Source organism: Hordeum vulgare, chromosome 7H (assembly GCF_904849725.1).
Source record: "Hordeum vulgare subsp. vulgare chromosome 7H, MorexV3_pseudomolecules_assembly, whole genome shotgun sequence".
NCBI lineage: Eukaryota > Viridiplantae > Streptophyta > Magnoliopsida > Poales > Poaceae > Hordeum > Hordeum vulgare.
This window is the reverse complement of record NC_058524.1, coordinates 81,788,989-81,809,242: the sequence shown is the minus strand read 5'-3', so window position 1 is coordinate 81,809,242 and position 20,254 is coordinate 81,788,989. Positions and strand designations below refer to the sequence as shown.

The 20,254-nt window shown below is 42.1% G+C and overlaps 1 protein-coding gene across 1 annotated transcript; it reads right to left on the bottom strand.

Moving 5' to 3' along the window:
* Positions 1 to 5,064: 5,064 nt before the first annotated feature.
* Positions 5,065 to 17,945, bottom strand: LOC123408351 (signal recognition particle 54 kDa protein 2-like). The gene is made up of 8 exons (XM_045101475.1): positions 17,745 to 17,945; positions 17,498 to 17,597; positions 16,686 to 16,839; positions 16,451 to 16,601; positions 16,221 to 16,369; positions 7,969 to 8,098; positions 7,891 to 7,900; positions 5,065 to 5,186 (listed from the first exon to the last, which is right to left on the bottom strand). Exons 1-8 carry the CDS (start codon positions 17,943 to 17,945, stop codon positions 5,065 to 5,067), a joined length of 1,017 nt encoding a protein of 338 aa, XP_044957410.1.
* Between the last annotated feature and the right edge of the window lie 2,309 nt (positions 17,946 to 20,254).

Genomic DNA, 20,254 nt, shown 5'->3' with positions numbered 1-20,254 from the left:
AGAAATAATTAGGATAGGATGGACCTTTTCACAAAGAAAGTAGAAGCAAAAAACAGTATCAATTTCGACTCCCATTCGCATGAACCTTTGGTGGTATCCTTCAAATCTTCTTCCTAGCTCTGACCGGGTTGCGTAAAGACCCCTAGAGACACCTCCTCATGCAGGCAGCTAGTGTTTCTTCTTCTTTTGAAACAATAGAGATCATCACGCCCAAGCCATAAAAAATACAAAGTGGAAATGCCAGTTTTGAAAGAATTGGCACTAAGTAAGAGGTGATCTACTTTTGGCCTTGTATCGGGCAGCGGGACGTTATGAAGGGCACCTAAAACATGACTCTTGCGATGCTGAATCATCGATTGATAGAGGTGCAGAGAGGGCTGTGACTGCAGTAGCCTCACTTCACTTTTTCCACCATCACTAGTACGTGGGATCCTGAAAACCAAACAAAGAAGAAAATGCATGCACGAGTTGGTGGATTGGGTTAAGCATCTAACTAACTAGATTCCTTACTCCCATCGATGACCTATAATAGAATATGAAAAGCAATGTTTCCCTTAATCTCTCCCATCTGGATAGATAAATCAAGGTCATGCGTAGCTCGTATAAAAAACTAGAAATGAATTATTGCCCTCTGGCGAAAGGAAAAGATTGTTGGTACGAAAGCTACTATTACACCACTTGAGGGCTGAACCAACATCATGCTCCATCAGATACAAGAAACAGCCCAACTCTGAGCTTATCGATCTGAAATGCACTTTGAAACCAATGCCTTAGCGAGAGAATGGAGGGGTAGACGCCTCTTCTTATAGATGGACTATGTTTTCTCTTTTTATATGATTATTCGAGTGAGGTGGTTGAGATGCTTCTACAGGGTGGTTCTTGATAGGGCAGCTTCTAATACAATCAGTTAAAGACGTAGTTCAAGTTTGGTATCTACTTGAAATCGAATGAAAAGGAATGCACTCCCTTTGGTCGGGGTTCTCCATTCGATGTCTCAACCAAAGGGATTATTGGAGGTGGTAGTATGAGCCAAGATAGTCGTGAGATACGTTAAGCTGCTAATATGTCCATCTTTGTATCCATACGGAGGGAGAAGGGAAGGCCCATTGATCCTCTTATGAGTCGCTTAACTAAAGCTCGAACGATGTCCCTTCTGGTTCGCCCGAGATTCCTGTAATAATGCTTGATCCATAGTAACGTAAGTAGAAATGGGGAGGTCGAAGCTAGCGATCAAGCTGCTCCATTAGACCCGAAGCTTTCTTCTTATCCCTTTTGTCTTCTTACGTAGGATGATTTCATCCGAGTGTGTGTAAGGCGGGTGGCATTCTTAGCCATGAGCTCTAAGCAACCACCTACTTGTAATATGGTATCCTTTCTCTCTTCCTGGGAGTTGAGGGGAGGTTGTTGGAACTAATCTTGTTATTAGTGCTAAAAGTTATTGACTAGATCATGCACACATGTAGTTGAGACGTGACACTATAAGTTGCGGCTGTGTACGTATGTAGAGACGTGAACATGTGTATGCATGCAAAGCCACTAGTGTTAGTTAGGTGCATGTATTGTTGGTTAGGGTAGTGCTGCATGTGTGGCTGCATGGCTAAGTTGTTAGTTGGCCGAAGAAGTGCGGAGTGATTTCAGGGTTAGTTAGCTCGGCCGAGCGTACGTGTTGTTAGTGGGTCAAAAGTGGTGGCGTCGGATTAGATGGCATGGTTGCCGAGACTTGTGCATAAATATGTGTTGCCGAGTGAGGGCTGTGGAAAAGATGTAGTCAATGTGTTACCAGGGAGAGAGCCTCTCGGCAAAGCATCGGTGCTCCTCCTTGGTCCATGCGTGTGTGTGTTCTTGTGTGTTGAGAGTTGAGTGCGTGTGTGCGATCTTGTGTGGGTGTTCTTGAGAAACCACAAGAGAGTTGAGTGGAAGAAGAAGAGCGGCGCTGCGACGACGGCGGCGTCAACAATTGGTATCATGAGCTTGGTTGTTTTGGGCGTGGTTCGCCATGCCGGAGGCGTGCCGGCAATGGCGGCGTTCGTCGGCGGCCGCGCGAAGCTCCGGGCCGTGTGTCGGCCTATGGAGGTGCACGACGGTGTGGCTGCGTGGCGGACTCCATATGAGGGGGACGTCGGCGGCGCAAGCTGGACGTCTTTGGCGGCGTGATGCTGCTAGCGGCTGGTGTGTGTCTTCATCATCGTCGAGCTGCGTCACGGTGATGGAGATAGGTATGTCGCTCGGTAGGTTGTGTCATCGGTGGGAAGGAGGTGGTAGCCATGGAGCGGATGCCATTGCCATAAGGAGTTCCATGTGCGAGTCATCGACAAGGTGCGTCATCGTCGGCAACATGGAGCTGAGTCATCGGCGAGTTGTGGCACCAGTGGCGAACATGGAGGCGAGTCATCGGCGAGTTGCGGCACCGGTGTCGAAGATGGAGGTGAGTCATCGGCGAATTGCGGCATCGATGGCGAATATGAAACAACAAGTGTGTCACGTGGCACGCTCGTGGTGAAGGTGTAGGAGGTTTGGCTCTCATCGAAGCGAACGGCGACGACGACAATCGGCGTGACAAGATGGCATTTGCGGACGTCTCCGTGTTGCACCGGCGACATCAATGACCACAGGCTTCAAGAGAGAACTAAGTTAACAAGATTAAGGAGGTGAATGTTGGAACTAATCTTGTTATTAGTGCTAAAAGTTATTGACTAGATCATGCACACATGTAGTTGAGACGTGACACTATAAGTTGCGGTTGTGTACATATGTAGAGACGTGAACATGTGTATGCATGCAAAGCCACTAGTGTTAGTTAGGTGCATGTATTGTTGGTTAGGGTAGTGCTGCATGTGTGGCTGCATGGCTAAGTTGTTAGCTGGCCGAAGAAGCATGGAGTGATTTCAGGGTTAGTTAGCTCGGCCGTGCGTACGTGCTGTTAGTGGGTCAAAAGTAGTGGCGTCGGATTAGATGGCATGGTTGCCGAGACTTGTGTATAAATATGTGTTGCATTGAGTTAATGAAAAGACAAGCCGAGTGAAGGCTGTGGAAAAGATGTAGTCAATGTGTTACCAGGGAGAGAGCCTCTCGGCAAAGCATCGGTGCTCCTCCTTGGTCCATACGTGTGTGTGTTCTTGTGTGTTGAGAGTTGAGTGCGTGTGTGCGTTCTTGTGTGGGTGTTCTTGAGAAACCACAAGAGAGTTGAGTTGAAGAAGAAGAGCGGCACTGCGACGACGGCGGCGTCAACAGAGGTTAGTACCGCGAATAAAGTAGTACTCTCTATCCAGCCAGTCATCTACTTGACAAGTTTGGAAAGAATCTCTCGGAAAAGAGAGCGCAATCTCCCTTTGCTTGTGCCACTCGGGCGGAAGATATATCTGAGTCGAGCTCGTCGAAGAAGAAACAACTACTGACATCCAGGGATGAGGGCTCAGATCAGAGTGAACAAACAGTGCGAAAGAGACTGAGAAGGGGAAGCATGCGCCCGAAAGGGGGGCCATTGCTCCATGTATAATATAACTCGGGATGTTTCACTATATTATATCCCCAGCTAAACGCCATAGGTAGGTAAAGAAACGTTTCTCCTTCTACACATTTATGAAAATGGCTTCCCGTCGCTCACATCAGCTTCTCTAGTTTCATTATCGCCTAAAACAAAGGAAATCGACTTAGTCTCTCGCTTGTACCTTCATTTCCAATGGCTAATTCACGCATGTTTTACTTCTCCATAGTTTGCTCGAATCGAACTTGTTCGTACCGACATAATTAGTATCTCGTGGACTACCAAGGCAAAAAAACCAGTAAACTAGTGACTTGAATCATACTTCCTTCCTCTTTGATTGAGGAAACCTAACTACAAGAACTGCTTAAGTCAAGAACAAACAGATGGAGTATTGCTTCCTTTCAAACTAGAAAAAGTTAGGCTACAACAAGCGCAAGTCATCCCCTTGCGAAGTGCAAAACAAGGGAAATCTGACTTCATAAAAACAAGTTGAGCTATCGTTTCCTTCATTGACCTACTAACTCGTGATACAGCGCGCGTTTCTTCCTCAGAATCTCATTTCAAAAGGCATGAACCATCCCCTAACTTGAAAGGGGACACGAACAGAAGACACATGACAAGCCTTGTTTCCTACTTGCTGACCCTAGAACAACAAGAGGGCCGTGACGGTCAAATGAGACCGAAATGCTTTTCCTCTATGCATTCTCTTTTTAACGGTTGGACCTCATTAGAGCATCTCTAGCAGACCTCGTATAAAGCCGATACATAAAAATTGTTTGTAGTTCGCGAAAAAACATGTGTGATTAAAAAATTATTTGTTGTAAAAAACTCACGTAAACATTGATTATTTTGGTTATTTCTAAAACCAAACCAAAATTAAATGGTTATTATCGAAACCGAACCGTATCCATGTATAAAACCATATAAATTGAACCGAATCAAATCGAAAAAAACGAGTGCACACCCTGAGGTGCTAGGCCTGGGTTAAATTTGACATGCAAAGCTAGAAACCCAAAAAACCATCACAAAATGAATAACCAAAAAATCGATTAACCTGTTTTTCGGTTTGGTTTCCGGTTAATAACAGATTTATCTGAGTGCGTAGCTCCCCTCCACTTGCGTTTGCTATATAGCCTCGTTATCCACCTCATTCTATGTGTCTGGCCGAGGTGGCTCTAAACAGAGCAACCAGCGCCCCGGACTCCTGTTTTACATACACGTACGTAATCAACAGCCACACACTGTAAAAAAAAGGTCATAATAACTTGGGCTTTGCATCCAACTGATCAGATTGCCATATAAAAGTATTTTTAGTTTAACTAGTCGCTCATGGGCCATAGGCTAGGTGCATCAAGGGCTACATTAGCGGTAGAATTAGAAACGTGGGGTGCCCAATGTGTGCGAGAAAGCTGGATAGTGGGAGGAAGTTACGTGTCGACCATGAATTTTGGTTTCATACGGTTAACCGAGGAAACTACCGTATCGGACGAATCTGGTTCGGTTAGTAAGACGAGAAACCATTTTTTTTGGGGTGATTGCAAAAACCGCAAATTCGTTTTTTCAATATCGATTTTCCAGGCCTAATCGGTGCGACGCACAGCGGAGGCGTTGACGGGGTTGTAGCTGGCGAGGAAGCGGGGGAGAGGCTCATTTTTCCAGTCCACGGACACACCAACATGGGGCGACAATGGGTATGTGGCCTCTATGAATGAAAATGTCAATGGTATAGAGATGTGAGACCTCTATGAATGAAGGGAGCCCATTTATCCGAGCCGTTACACGACAAAAACTTTCAACACCGAAAACATCATATAAGATGCATATGGACCCCTTTTTCAATGAACTCGAGCTTGTCATGAAGATGATCATAAGCTCTAAACTCACAAAGAGAAACACCAAATAAGAACCAAGAAATATGATGCAAGGATGCAAATGGTTTGAGCTCTCAACGAACGATACGATCAATCTACTCGCTTGAGATCCCCGTTGACAGTACGATAATCTATCCTAAAATAGAAACCTATCAATGGCAAATTTATACCTTGCACCTATTCCTCTTGAGCTAGATGATGATGATTTTGGCTTCCTCAAGATGAATCACCTTTTTTGATTGCGTTGGTATGATGAAGACTAGTTGATTGCTCCTCAATACTCACTATGGGTGAGCCACTCTTTAGCACATCTTCACAAGTCCGTTTGCACCACAATGGACGGCAAGCTTCAAGCATGATATCATCATGATGCTCCACTTGAACTTGCACATCGCAATCTTGATGATGATCACCACTTGATGTCATCCTACATAGGTTGAATGGGATCTTCCTCTTGACGCAAACCCATGGAAACACACATAACCCCACATAGAACTCTCACGAAGACCATGGGTTAGTACACAAAAGTGTTATAGACAATGCTTACCATACCATGGGATCACTTGACTCATCTCGGTACATCTTGTACACTTTGTGTGTTGATCATCTTGATTTACTCTTTACTTAGTCTTGATCAACATTGTGTCTTTATGACCAATTTTTGAATAATACCTTGAATACCACCTTGGTAATCATATAAACTCCTTAAAACCAACAGATGGACTTCAAGAAGTGTCTATGGACAAATCCTTCGAATATAACTTAAGGCAACCATCAGTCCATAGGGATTGTCATCAATTACCAAAACCACATATGGAGAAATATGCTCTAACAACCGGCAACGGTAGGCCGAGCCTCGGGCTTCGGGCTTTTGCGCCGTGTCAGTTTGGGCTTGGGTTTAGGGCTTTTTGCGTTGGGCCTGCGCAATGCAAAAAACCTATCATGTCGGGCTGGGTTCGGCAGGCTTGCTCGGTGAACATTGGACTTTTTCGACTCCAGCTTCAACCCAACCTGGCTTCGCCGCGGGTTTATCCAATACCACTCTATGCAAACATTTCAAATTGATACATTTTTTTGAGCCAAGGCCGTCATGGATAGTTTTTCTTTTTTTAGGGGTGAAGGACGTCATGGGTAGTTTTAATATAAACTTCGAACACAAGTACATTGTCCACAAATTTGGTGACACGGCCAGAGACTTATCCGTCCATCTAGAAAAACTCTTCTTATAATGGTGCTACAACACAAGGTAATACTAACAGCCTTCATTTTCTTTTGTCAAATAAATATACGACCTTCATTCCTAAATATATGTCTATTTTAAATATTTCATTATGGACTACATGTGAAGCAACATCTTCTGCATGTTGTTCCATATGTAGTTCGTAATAAAATATCTAAAAAAATTATATTTAGAAACGGAGGAAGTAGTACACTAGTACTCATCCGCAAAAAAAATGTAGGAATACTATATATTATTAACAGAAAAAGAAAAAAAGGAACAAATTCGTTGACTGCTATGAATGGAAGGACTATACAACTTCGCATGATTGCGAATTATGTTTGTATTTTCTAGAAGAAAAGATATATATCCCCGTGCATGAACATCCAATACGAGTGAAACATAAATCGCAAGATGGGCACAAATATTGTACTACTTCCTCCATAGGTCCATGTCACGAATACATATTGTTTTGTAGAATGAAGTCTTCAACATTTACTTTTGATCATTGATTTCTGTTATACGTATGTGAAACAAAGAAAAAAAATATAAATATATATTTCAACACAAATTGAAACATATGGTTCACATGTTCCTTATTTCAGCAGGTAGAACAATATTTATATTTATACGTACATTTACGTTTAAAGTTTTAATTTATTTTTGACCAAAGACATATCCAAAACAGACATGTATTTGTGATACGAAGGAGTATTTTCTTTATTTCAGAAGTGCTTTAACTTGAATTATTTGGTCTATTATGCAGTTATCAGAAATTGGTCATGATTTTTTAAGCTAGGAAAAAGACTCTTTTCATTACCAAAGAAGAGTGTGAGAGTTGCCCGGCTAAAAGATCGGCCTAGAACCACTACAATCCCACCCATATTACCGTCACGGAATATGTGAGACACTGACAAACATAGACACCACAATGCCATTGAGAAAAAAAACATTCATCAAGGGCATTGCCAGTTGACACCCTCAGGACAACAATAGACACCACAAGCGACATCACCCGTTGCCTCCCGAACAAGCGACTCCAACCTCACCTTAGAACACCACCACGAAGCGATCTCCACCAAGAAAGAGATGAAGGTGCCTCAATCACCTGATCCCGAGGATATAAGGTTCCCTCCCGAGCCAAGGTCGTGAGGAGCGGGGAGGAGCACAACTCCACAATAACGTTTTCAAGAAAATCCGCGGCACACGTGGGTGTCGCCAAATTATTAAAAAACAAAAGGAGAATCACTACCGACAGATTAAAAAACAAAAAGAGAATTTCTCCCAAAGATGCCTTGCCCTCATGCTGCTTGTACCTGCCACAGGCTGCATGCCAACATGCATAGACGGACTAAGTCGCAGATTGGCCCGACAAAGCCCACCACGAGACTGACCCTGCCGGGGGAGCAATCAGCCGCACCTAAATCTTGCCAAGCCACTGCATGATCCATCGCAGCTAGGACACCACCTTTGTTAGCCTCGTCGTTTCTCTCGTCGCCAAAGTAGACCATTATCATTGGCAGCCTACAGCCATGACAATGGCAGAGTTGTTGAAACCGCGCTAACATTTGAAAAAGCACAGGCGTCGGGGTCCCCTTATCTAGGTCGTGCGTGTATCTATAGATAGGCAGCGGCTTCAAGACAGCTCACAAAAATTTAGCGTAATTATTTGTAATCGTATGCAACTTTTCAGATGCGACTCGATGATCGACCGACGGTCAGGTAGGCAACTTTGCCAGACAGGTCCTTCCATGCACCGCATAAAAGTACAAGATTCTTGACCGACAATGTGCATCAAAATTTCATGTTTTGACCCTTTTAGTGAAGTATAAATCAAGATCTAACCTTTGTTTGCAAAGAATTCGGGATTTGATCATTTTCCTACCGCCGAGCACCATGGCGGTAGGAAAAGGGGCCACGTCAGTGCAGTGCACCCCTACCACCATAGGTGCTGACGGTAGCGTATGCAATCCTACCGCCAAGGTGCCTGGTGGTAGGGTGCGTGCGCACACACTTGGAATTTTTTGCGATTGGGCGTGCAACCCTACCGTTGCAGACCTTGACGGTAGGTTGTTAGACCCCTACCACCTTGGGGCGTGTCGGTAGGAGAAGGGTCAGATCCCGAAATTTTTCCAAACGAGGGTCAGTCTCGATTTACTTTAGTAAAAGCGTCAAAACACAAAATTTAGCCATACTTTGATGCATGTGTGCATTTAGTGCCACGCATAATAGGGTAATAGTCTATCGAGGAAGAGGCGAACACTGGTCAGCTCACATTATTTACTAGACCATGATGACGCGCGTTGCCCATCTGTTCAATGGAATGATGCAAAGTTTGTAAATACATATAAGCTTGAGAAATGGAAGTTAAATGTTGTTTCTTGTGGACGGTATAGCGTGTAAAAATCGATATGTCCAAATATATGTAGGAAAGTGCAATTAGGTTATAAACATTGTCCATGATAAGCTAAGAACATGGTACTGGTAACAACATGGCCAAACGAAGACATTGTACAACAGTACAGATAATTTGCTTATCACACACGTTCACATATATTTTTATCATTGATGGCAGCACCCTCATGCTCTCCACCGTCCTCATGTCAGATCTTCAAACCAATCGTGGATAACTCAACGTAGGGAGTGATGCTTCCTCTACAAAATGCAAGATGGTTCGATGTATATGAAAAGTTGTTGCATCTCCTTTTCAAAAAAAGAAACATGTTGCATCATGTTTACCATTATAATCAAGCTATAAACTCCTTGGCATGGTAGCAGTGAACCAAATATTCCAAGCTGCAAGATGATGAATCAAGTCATCGACAGATTGATAAATCATTTGCATTTATTATTTTCCAACATGGTTTAGATATGTTCTCTTTGTCTTGATGCTCATAATTTTTTTTGACAACGTGAAGCAAACTTTCAAAAATTTAGCATAAAAACCAACTTTCCAAATGCATGTGGAGATGTGAAAAAAGGAGAGGTAAGAAACAAAAGAAAGTAAAATGATAGCACGACATCATCAATATAGGAAGTAAGCTGCAGTACAATGATATCTCAACAAAATCTTAACTTTTTCAAGCTGCGTCTTGTCTAGATGCTCATAATTTTTTTGACAAAGGGAAGCAACTTTTGAAATTTTAATATAAAACCAGTTTACCAAATGTACGTTGAGATGTGCAAAAGGGAGAGGTTAGAAAGAAAGGAAAGTACAACGATAAGTCTACATTTTAGCATAGTATATATGTTAACCGCCGCCATTAAAGTTGAAGCCCCTCCAGCCAACTTTTACAATACGACACATATAAGGTAATAGCCAAAAAATAATCAATGTTTATTTATGATTTTGGCGATGTTAGAAAATCATATGAATATAATTTGTACTTTATCTATCTAGAATATGTATACCACAAGTTTATGCAATTTCTAAATTTAGTGAAAGAAATAGTCTGTGTAAGTACCAAACTGCCCTTCACGGTTCTCACAGAGTTTCCGGTCAAAGAAAACAAACTTATTACTATGTAACAAATACTAACTTAACTTTGCGACCAACAAAGTTCTCAGAGCCAACAAGTACAACTTGCTGCGTGGATAAGCATTTTGTTCACATGGACACAGCTAAATGAGGGCACACCAAGGAACACCAAAAAAAGCAACAGGATGCTTGTTTAGTATACACACCTTATACCCATGTTACTCATCATAGGCAGTATCATTGCCTAAGTATCATCCCGGCCATGTTCTTCCACAAGAAATAATTATGATGACACATATTATCCTCTTCTCCTTTTATATTTGATTTGTAGCACATAAAACAGCGTTGTCGTCCATCATTCAAAGCTCTGGTTGATAATTTTGCATCATACAATGTGGCAAACTATGGGTTTAATAAAAGCTCTGCAGCATTTCTTGGTAGTCTGAGTTTTATCAGTATTCCCTGCCAAAGAATCATTATTGTTAGAAGAAAGAAATACATATAGTTATATATTCTAATATGCCATAGCAAATGCATATAAGAGAAAGAATCCTGATTGTGCCCAAACAAAGTTTTCATCTCTTCCTTAATAGTCAAAGATAGTACGTATGCATGAGATGGTAGCAGATTGATCAATGCTAATTGTTATGTTTTCCTCATCTGTATGGAAAGAACCATGGCATCATGAATCACAAACGAAACTCTTCTGAAAACTCAGCCATAACTAAAGAAGATATCTCAACATAGAAACCAACATTGGTGTCTTTGAATCTTAAAGCAGAAATCAATCTCTTCCAGTCTTTTCTCTCGATCGATGAGCTAAGAAATAGTAGCACATGAACATCCCATAAACATGCATTGATGGAAATGAGGGGTGGGGGCGTTGAAAAGGTACTCACAAGTACAACGACGACCGGGTCTGGGCTTGGAGCCTTGGAGAGGCAAAGAAGACATGGGTGTCCATGAGATGAAGGACGTGGAAATTCAAAGAAATGGGCTTCTCGCTGCAGCTGCTGTTGAATGAAGCTCTGGGGATGCATTCTCCTTTCCTCCTATGTACCATCAGGAGGAGATGCTTGGGATTTTGTTGTAGGGCGTCGGGGTAGGGGTTGAGCGGCTGCTTCCGGTGACTCGGTCAAGGTAGGGGCGACGATGTCCGACGACGTTATCGAAGTCAAAGCATGTGGATCGGGCGCCAACTTCGTGGTCAGGGTGCAGGGAAATGGCTTCTGGCGTTACATTAAAGGAGAGTCGGGACTGTCAAGCGGTGCGTGGTATAGTGAGAAGCACGATGGGTTGAGGGGGCAGAGGAGAGATGGTCGGCGACAGTTTGATGCCTTCCGCTCTAGAAACCCTTCAAGAAGAAGAGGGTTGCAGAGGCAAAAGAAGAGTCAGGGTGGGGTGGACTCGCTCGTTGTATGCGCGGCCGACCGGGTGGGTTAGTCGGGCCGCTAAAAAGGCCCATTTTGTGAGAGGTCTTCATTTCGTCCTCTGGAGCAGCAGCCCACATGATAGCTGGGCAAGATTACACACATTACGGGAAATATTGCTTTTTATACGAAATGCAAATTGCTCAAAGAGCTTGGTTTAGGTTGAGTTTTACTGTCCTTAATTACCTTTATCTCAAACTAGTTGCTTTAGATTTGTGTAGATACATATGTATCTAGACACATTTTAGTGTGAGATATATCCGTATCTAAAAAATTCTAAAACAACACATTCGGCGCGGAATGAATATTATGTACCTAGTATAAATTAAAAAAAAACATAAAACCACAAATATGAAAAGGGTTGGAAATTTTAAACGGTTTGTACAAAATTAAAAAGATCGTGAATTTGAAAAGGATCATACAAATTGACAAAAGTTTACAAAAATGGAAAAGTAGTGAATTTGAGAAAAGTTCATGAATTTTAATAAGGTTGACAAATTCATACAGTTAGCTAATTTAAAAAAATATTCATGAAATTGGGAAAAATCACAAAATTTAGAAAAAAGTTCACAAGCCAAAAGTTCATGCATCTGAAAAAAATATGGCTGAAAAAATCAAGAATTTGAATAAAGTTCACGGATTCGAATATGGTTTATGAATTAAAAAAATCATAGATTGTGACAAAATATCATAGCCAAAAGATTCACAAATTTGGAAGAATAAAAAAAATGCAGATTTGGAAATAAACTTATCAATTTAAAAATTCTTTGCATACAAATGTTACAAAAAAGAGAACACCAAGCAAAACTTGTCCTTGGAAAAAATAGGGAAACCCGCTCCCAAAAATACAGGTGAAAATTTCTTGAAGGTTCTAAAAATCAGTGAGAAAAAGAAAACTGCATACATCGATTGAACTAGCACATAGGACACGCTCATAATGGGCGAAGACAAAAAAACAAAGAGCTTGATGGGTCAAGCGCAAGGACGAACATGGGGTGTGCGTTGGTTTGCAAAATGAACTTGTAACCAGCGATTAAGACACCATATAGGGTTTGGGGTTGTTATAATACATAGGGGTCGCTCCCATGGCCTGCCCAATAGTTCCGGTGGACTGCTTCTCGTTCTTATATTACTATCGCTCGTGAAGAGAAAAGACGGTTCCTCAATGTTGGTTTTTCTTGACCATTTTAAACAAATCAATTAGAAACACCAATAACATATGAATATAAATATGCTCATACTTTTAAAAATATATTCATAAATTTAAAAAGTGCATGACCTAAAAGGTTTTCTTTTAAGTTTTTGCAAAATAAAAAGGGTACAAGAATTTGTAAAAAGATGTTCACAGAATTCAAAAAGTGTTTACAAATTCCAAAAAATCGTTTTTAAACATATATGTGAATTTGAAGAAATACTCATAGTTTCCTTAAATGTCCATGTATAAAAGCAAATCATGAACTTAAAAGGTAATGAAACCTAGCTCAATTTTGTGAACAAGGGGGGTTTACTTGTTTTTTTCTCTTCATTTTCTATTTGTTTATTTATAAAAGAGTTGTTGGATTTTGCTGGCCGAGTTGAAATATTTAAAAACTTACTAAAAATAAACAATTTAATTTATTTAAATTCATTGTGTATTTACAAAATTCACCATAGATTAAAAAGAGTTCAAAGTACATAAAAAATGCTCGTCATATATTAAAACAAGTTTGGTGTGCACTAAAAAAATCATTGTATATAAAAAATATCCACTCTATATGAAAGCACTGGTCATTACGTAATAAAAATAAATCTGCATTTATTAAAAATGTTTAAAATACAAGAATGAGTGAAAAGAATGTACAAAAGAATAAACTAGAAGAAAAACTAATCCCAAAAGAAGAAAAAATATAAACTTGAAAGAAAAAGATCCAAAAAAAGTAGGACAACATAAGAAAAAAAAAACTACGAGAGTAGCGCAACGTGCTAACTTCCCGACTGGGCCGGCCAAATGCAGCTTGTGCGGGGGCATGGTTTGTTTGACCCGATTAGAATTACCATTTGGGCCTACCATTTGATGTTTCTTTTATTTGAATAAAGACAGGGCATTTTATATCTGATTAAAATCATGGAAAACGAAGGGCAGTATAATTAATAGATAACTCGACGTAGAATGACTAGTAAAAAGTAAAATTACATTAAAAACCTTACTAGTCTTCTTCTTTCACTGATTGTAGGCCGTCCGCCGAAGATTGAAAAATGCATTGAACCAATAGCAACGAAAAGCGACACTTGTAAACACCCTCGCCATACAAGGCTTTGAAAATTGCAATAGCCACTCGCTCCTTGAGACAAGATCTAGAAATCATTCAAACAAGATCAGTTGGAGCAGCAACCCAAACAGATGAGGCTTGCAACCCACCCCACCAGTCGAGAGGGTTGGAGAAACAAGGTTAAGCCACATAACAACGCAAAAGAAGATGTTGAAGTAGCCACAACAAACGCCAGCCAAAAGCACTACTTGAAAGACACACAAACTGCCAAGATCTCGAGGGAACCAACCGATATGAGGACACAAACTCTCACCGTCCCTTCACCGACACCGGCTGGACGTCGTCGAGATAAGGAAAGACCGGAGAGACCTTATTCCCACTTTGGAAAAAGGTCTGGTAACGACGATGCTCTCGTGCAAACCTTAATCGACGTGGTGTTGCTGAATATGGACGGCGCTTCTTTTTGTTGAACTGATGCACACAATGAGGTCCATGTTACATTGTACGGGGACACAGGTACGGGGATATGGATACAGCGATACGGGAAAACGGTATTTTCTGAAAATATATTGGGGATACGGCGAGTATATGTATAGATGCCCAAACAAATCAGCTAGCACCAAAAAACCTTTATTTTAGAGGATGATTTTTTTTAACATTTATGAAGTAACTGATCGGTGATCTGATGAAGTTGTTGACTTTCCATGTCACGAACATTGAGAGAAATAGATGCATTTCGTTCTCCCATAATCCTATTTCGGACCGGGAAGACTTTGAGAATGAAGAGGAGCTAACCAGTGAGGTGCCGGCGACAGTGTCGTACGTAAGGCCGTAAGGGGGTCTGGAGATGCGCTGAAACTAGTCCTCGCGATTTGGCAACTACAAGATCACGGCGAGATGAAGGATTCCAGCGATTAGGTCTATCTATCCATAGAGTAGGCCTTCTGATGGGCTGCAGATCGAGTGTTAAGAGGCCCTTGCGTATCCCTGATGATGTATCCCTGCATGTCCCAAACGTATTCTGAACTTTTTTGCTTTATTTTAACTCAAAAAATGTGACACGGAGGGATACGCATATCCCACATGTATACAGGCATATCAATGTCCTGATGCAGTATCCTGCACCGACACGCCAATTATGTGACGTATCCTGCAACGTAGATGGAGGTAAGTGGTGAACTTGTATCTGCGCAAAAAAAAAAAAAAGGTGGTGAACTTGTGATCCTCGAGATCTTGAAATTATATCCAATATTATTTGATCAATTCGTGTTTGCTGCAGACCTCTATTATACTGTACTTGGCAAGTTTGAATTTCTACTGAAAATTCTCTGTTTTCTGCTAAAAGTCCTTTGTTTATGGGACAAATACCGAAATACGCACAATTATCTTGTATGTACTATACTACTATAGGTATGGCCCAGCTAAATAGGCTTCACTTTGCGTGAATGCATAGGGAGTTTTTTTCCTTGACAATGTGTTTATTTGGTCTGTTTACTTATGCTCATGGCTTGATTCCTTGAACGTACTGTTGTTTCTACTTCTCCCCGCTGATGTGCTACCCCATTTGTCATTGCTCGAACTACCAGTTCGTCATGAACAACCAAAGGCAAGCAAGTGATCAACGGGGTCAGCAAACTAGGTAACTAAATGTTGTTTCTTTCCGCCAAAGCATCTATTCTTAATTTGCTCCGTCCATCTTCCTCTATATGTTATGGGGACTAGTTGACTGACCGTGCGTTGCTACGGACCAAAAAAACAAATGAGTCAAATAATTGTTCATATTTGGAAGTGTATATGTGTATTCATCAATACTTCCTTCGTTCCTTTATATAAGATGCATTTGTTTTTTATAAAAATCTATAATATAAGGTGCATTTGTTCTAGTTTCTTATAATTCCCATCTTGACCCTCTAGAGAAAAAGAAAGTATATATATCTCCCCTGATTGCACGTATCTCTTCTTGTAGAGAAAAAATGAAACTATCTCTCTTCTGATTGTATGTATCTCTTACTTTTATAGCCTAAATAATTTACTTGTTGCTAATCCACGAATTAGACAGCGGTAATTTTGGCCTAACTTATCTATAATTATATGTCTTGGTCACTATGCTGAAATTTATACACCTTATATAAAAATGAAGGGAGTAAAATAATAGATACCAATTCTTTGTTCGCCTATTTACTCCTGCGCAACCATCGTGTCTTTTTTTTTCTTACAACGAAATACAAAAGAAACCAAATTGCATGTGTACATATGAAGTTGAATTCATAAATTCCCCCCTCTTTTCATGTAATTTCAGCAAAGAAGCATTTGAATTTTCCTTAGGTTCATTAGTCTACCTTTCTGTAGAACCTCTTGAATCCCCTCTTCTTCGTGCAACTTTCTTCCTGCTCTTGCTTGCTTTCCTCTCAAAGCCATTGTGAGCATCAACGAGCTCCAGTTAAATGGCACCAAGAGGGTAGTGTAAGATAAGGGAAGTGAATACTAACGCGGTAAGTGCGCCACCTCCTTTCACATGGCCGTCCATTTTTGTAACAATTACATCACCAACCGGAACACTTTGCCTGAATGCTTGGGCCTGAGGAAATGCAGCCTGACCAATGCTACCATCCATCACAAATATTACCAGGTCTGGTTTCTGCATTATATCATGACAATGAAGGTGAGCTTTTCATTTGGTTTAGGTTACAACTGAAAGTAAGGGTTCTGAGTGTATTACCGTTGCTTCTGAAACTTGGCGCGTTTCTTCAAACAGAGCCGCTTCCTGTTTGTGCCTTCCACTTGTATCTACAATTATGAGATCACAATTTTCTTTTCTAAACCTCTCCACGCCCTCAACAACAATTTTTACTGGGTCTAATTCCATGTAGCTACAGTGACACAACAATTAGAAAAAACAAGAGATAGCAAATCATAATATTAGCAGTCGAAGTGGTAAAGAGGTGCTAGTGTACCTTCCATAGAAAGGAACCATGATCTCTGTCGCATTCTGTTTTAGCTGATCAAAAGCACCAGCCCTGAATGTGTCAGCACAAACCTGTGCCGGTTTAAATCCTATCTTTTGATGATAATGGGCATATTTCATACAAGTGATAGTTTTCCCAGAACCTGCATGAACAAGACGATGCCTTGTGATTTGTGAACAGTATATTATAAGCAATGCAACTAAAGTGCAGAAGACATATAACCGGTCATTAGTGAGCCAGTCAGCTAAACAACAGCAGCCCCACACCGAAGCCAAATAGTATATGATAAGAATGTGATCTATCACTTACAACTGGCCCTTCAAATGACTCGCTAATTACAAAGTACCCATCCAAGATGAGAAAACTTGCAATATAAAGTGTATCTTTCTTTTAGAATAGAACAAAATTTGCAACACATCAGGTATCCACCCCAAAGGAACATAAGAATGGTTAATCACTACAACTCCAAGTCTCCAATTACATGGCTTCTTGTATCACCAAAAAAGTCATCTGGAGAGAATCACATGCCAGTAGCTCGACAAAGTGAAAAAAACATTGAAGGTGACTAAGGCTTGGCCTATAATAATTTGTTTCCATGGTTTGCCCCCATCAAATGAATATATAAACAAGCCGGTAAACAGCTTAATCAGAAGTAATCAAGTCACTATGAAAGATAATGTTATTCTCATGGAATTTAACCATGAAACAATGTCCTCCAAATTAAGGAATAACGGATACTGCATATCAAGACAGAATTCGGACATACAGTAATAACGTGGCAGCAGGCAGGGCAGATTGACCTTGCAAACCAACGAACATCACCACGCACGGCTTCCCTTTCTCGGGAGCGAAGTCGGGCTTCCCAGCATCCAACATGTTGCATAGCTCATCGAAGACGACCTACAGCAACGACGACATACGCGGAAGGCAATACAATTAAAACCTCTCCCCGAAATCACATGAGAGAATTTGCGTCAGGTTAGGGCATGTTCGTGCGGGCGGGCGGGGCGAGGGCCATGTTGTTGTGGACATTATCGTCTTTATGACGCGACGCTTGTCGGTGCCAGCGGCGAGCGCCCCGAGGTAGACGGCGAGCTTGACGTTGGCCTGCATGTCGCGGACCATGTCGAACTGGACGTCAGCCTGCAGGAGCGCGCGTGTGATCTCGTTGAGGCAGTCGACGACCGTGGCCTTCGTCATCCGCGCGAGCGCATGGGAGAGGCTCCCGCCGAGCTGCGCGAGCACCATCTCGCCGGACTCATGGGGGGCGGCGGCGGGGCTCTCACTCTCTGTGGTGCGACGAGCGGTTAGCGCTAGGGCTCGAGGCGAACTGGACTTGGGGAAGACGCGGAGGGTGGTGGTGCGGCGCGCCGGCTGCCTCCGCCTGCGCCGGCGTATTGGGTGCGGATGTGTGCGCGGTCGCCGCCGCCAGCGCCGCCGAGTCATGCGAGAAGGTGTCGGACGTGCGGTGCTCGCTGGCGCAGTCATCCCGGTCGCCAGTGACGGCGGGGAGGTGCGAGAAGATGCCAATGCCCATCACCCTCTTAGCCTTCCTCCACATCCCCTCCATGAGCGCCGGCACCCGGCAGATTCGCCCCTGGGACCTCACACAAGATGGGATCGGGAGCAATGTGGGTGGGGGCTGGGATGTGGGTGTGTGGGTCGTTGGTCCTTTTTCCAGCCGGCTTTTCGAGCCGAGATAAGAGGAGTTGAGAGAGTTTTTTATTGAACTAATCGCTGGTTTATCGCCTGGTTTATGAAGGGATTGAAAAAAATTGATGAAACGGTGAAAAGGCTAGCGGTAGGAGGGGGGATCGCTGTAGGTCGAACCATCACGACAGACGGCAGATCCCTCTTTAATAGTAGAGATGTTGTTTCTTTCCGCCAAATCATCTATTCTTAATTTGCTCCGTTCATCTTCTTCTACACATTATGTGAATGTTGTTTCTTTCTGCTGAATCATCTATTCTTAATTTCCTCCGTTCATCTTCTTCTACACATTATGTGTGATCATATCCTGAGAAATCATCACCTGGTGTTGATTGCAAAGAGCAACATGTTTCAGTCTTTTAGATTTTAGTCATGAGAGGGAATTTGTATTCTTTTTATATAATCACACAGAGCGAAGTATGTCAGTACTAATTGGAAAAGGTGTAGGAAAACTGAGTTTTCTTTTATGTGCACATCATTTTTCAAAAATTAAACCATTAACCTTGACATTATCAGAAATTTTCACTGTTTTAACCCTGTCAAGAAACTTTTAAATGAACTCTCTTAAAATATACTTCATGATCCAACCCTTTTCAGCAATTCCAGGGCCCGTGGCCTTTCTCGGCCACGAAACGCCAAACCATGCAGCATCTGGTCTGACCACGACCTCGTCAAGTATCTACACTACTAGAAAAAGGCCTATAGCTAATATGGACATTAATGGCGAACCATGCATGTGGTGCGTCACTGCTATATATATAGGAGTGGCGCACCACATACTGGTGCGTCATTAGTGTTCATATTACTAATGGCGCACCTTGTGTCTGGTGCGCCATTACTATCTTTGTCCTGGCCCCACACCCTTTCCTACACTTATCAGTGGCGCACCATGAAACTAGTAATGGCGCACCACGTCCACGGTGCGTCGCTACTAACATTTTAAAACTAGTAATGGCGCACCACGTCCACGGTGCGCCACTACTAACATTTTTTCAGTTTTTTTAAACTACTAATGGCGCATTCTTACGAGGTGCGCCATTAGTAACCTTGATTACTAATGGCGCATTCTTTCTGGGTGCGTCATTGGTAACTTAGGAGGAGTAGATATTTTTTACAGCCCACTTCACACTCACTTTCCCCCCACTTCATTCTCTCCACCACTTCACACTCACTAGTCTCGGTTGCCTCCTCCTCCTCACCTCATTTACACCATATATTCACCCAAATTAAGTGGTTAAATTTCCTTTTTTTGATAGGTAAGTAAGGGGAAAGCTTTCTTTATGTTCTAGATCTACTTTTTTCTCCTTCCAACACGTGTCCACACTTTTTATGGCCTAGATCTATGTATGTTTGTGGTGTTGCATATGTTTGTGTTTGCAGGTACCGGTATTTGAAATGCGATAGTTGCCAATATTTTGCCGGAATGTTGATTCATTTCCGTTTCGGCGAGAATTTGGCACTATGCATTCTTTTTGGTCTTATTTTTAGGCAAAGTCATGCCAAATTGTTTTTTGGTTCTAACATATCGTTTTGCTCTACCCCGCAGGCGACCATGGTCCGCACGATGACCGAAGGCATCGTGAATATGTTTTTGAGCTCCGCAAAGGCCGAGATGCTTCAAAAGAACGAGACGGATATAAGATGTCCGTGTCGAAGATGCAAGCTGAAGAGCCTTATGGACCCGGATTCCAGGCAGGTGCGGGACCACCTGCTCGTGCGTGGTTTCATGGATGGCTATCGGTGGCAAGGTGATGAAGATGATTATGAAGTCATCCATGGGGGCCGGGCAAGAAATAAGGAAGGGCTACAAGACAATAATGGCGAGGGCGGGCGAGAAGACGAAGAAT

Bases quoted from the DNA above. Each gene is read 5' to 3' on its own strand.
- LOC123408351 (XM_045101475.1), bottom strand. From the start codon at position 17,945: ATGGTGCTCGCGCAGCTCGGCGGGAGCCTCTCCCATGCGCTCGCGCGG. The intron at 17,598-17,744 runs GTCATAAAGACG...TCGTTGCTGTAG, and splicing joins CTGGCACCGACAAGCGTCGC to GTCGTCTTCGATGAGCTATG. The intron at 8,099-16,220 runs GTTAGTATTCAC...TCATGGCTGTAG, and splicing joins GGAGGTGGCGCACTTACCGC to GCTGCCAATGATAATGGTCT.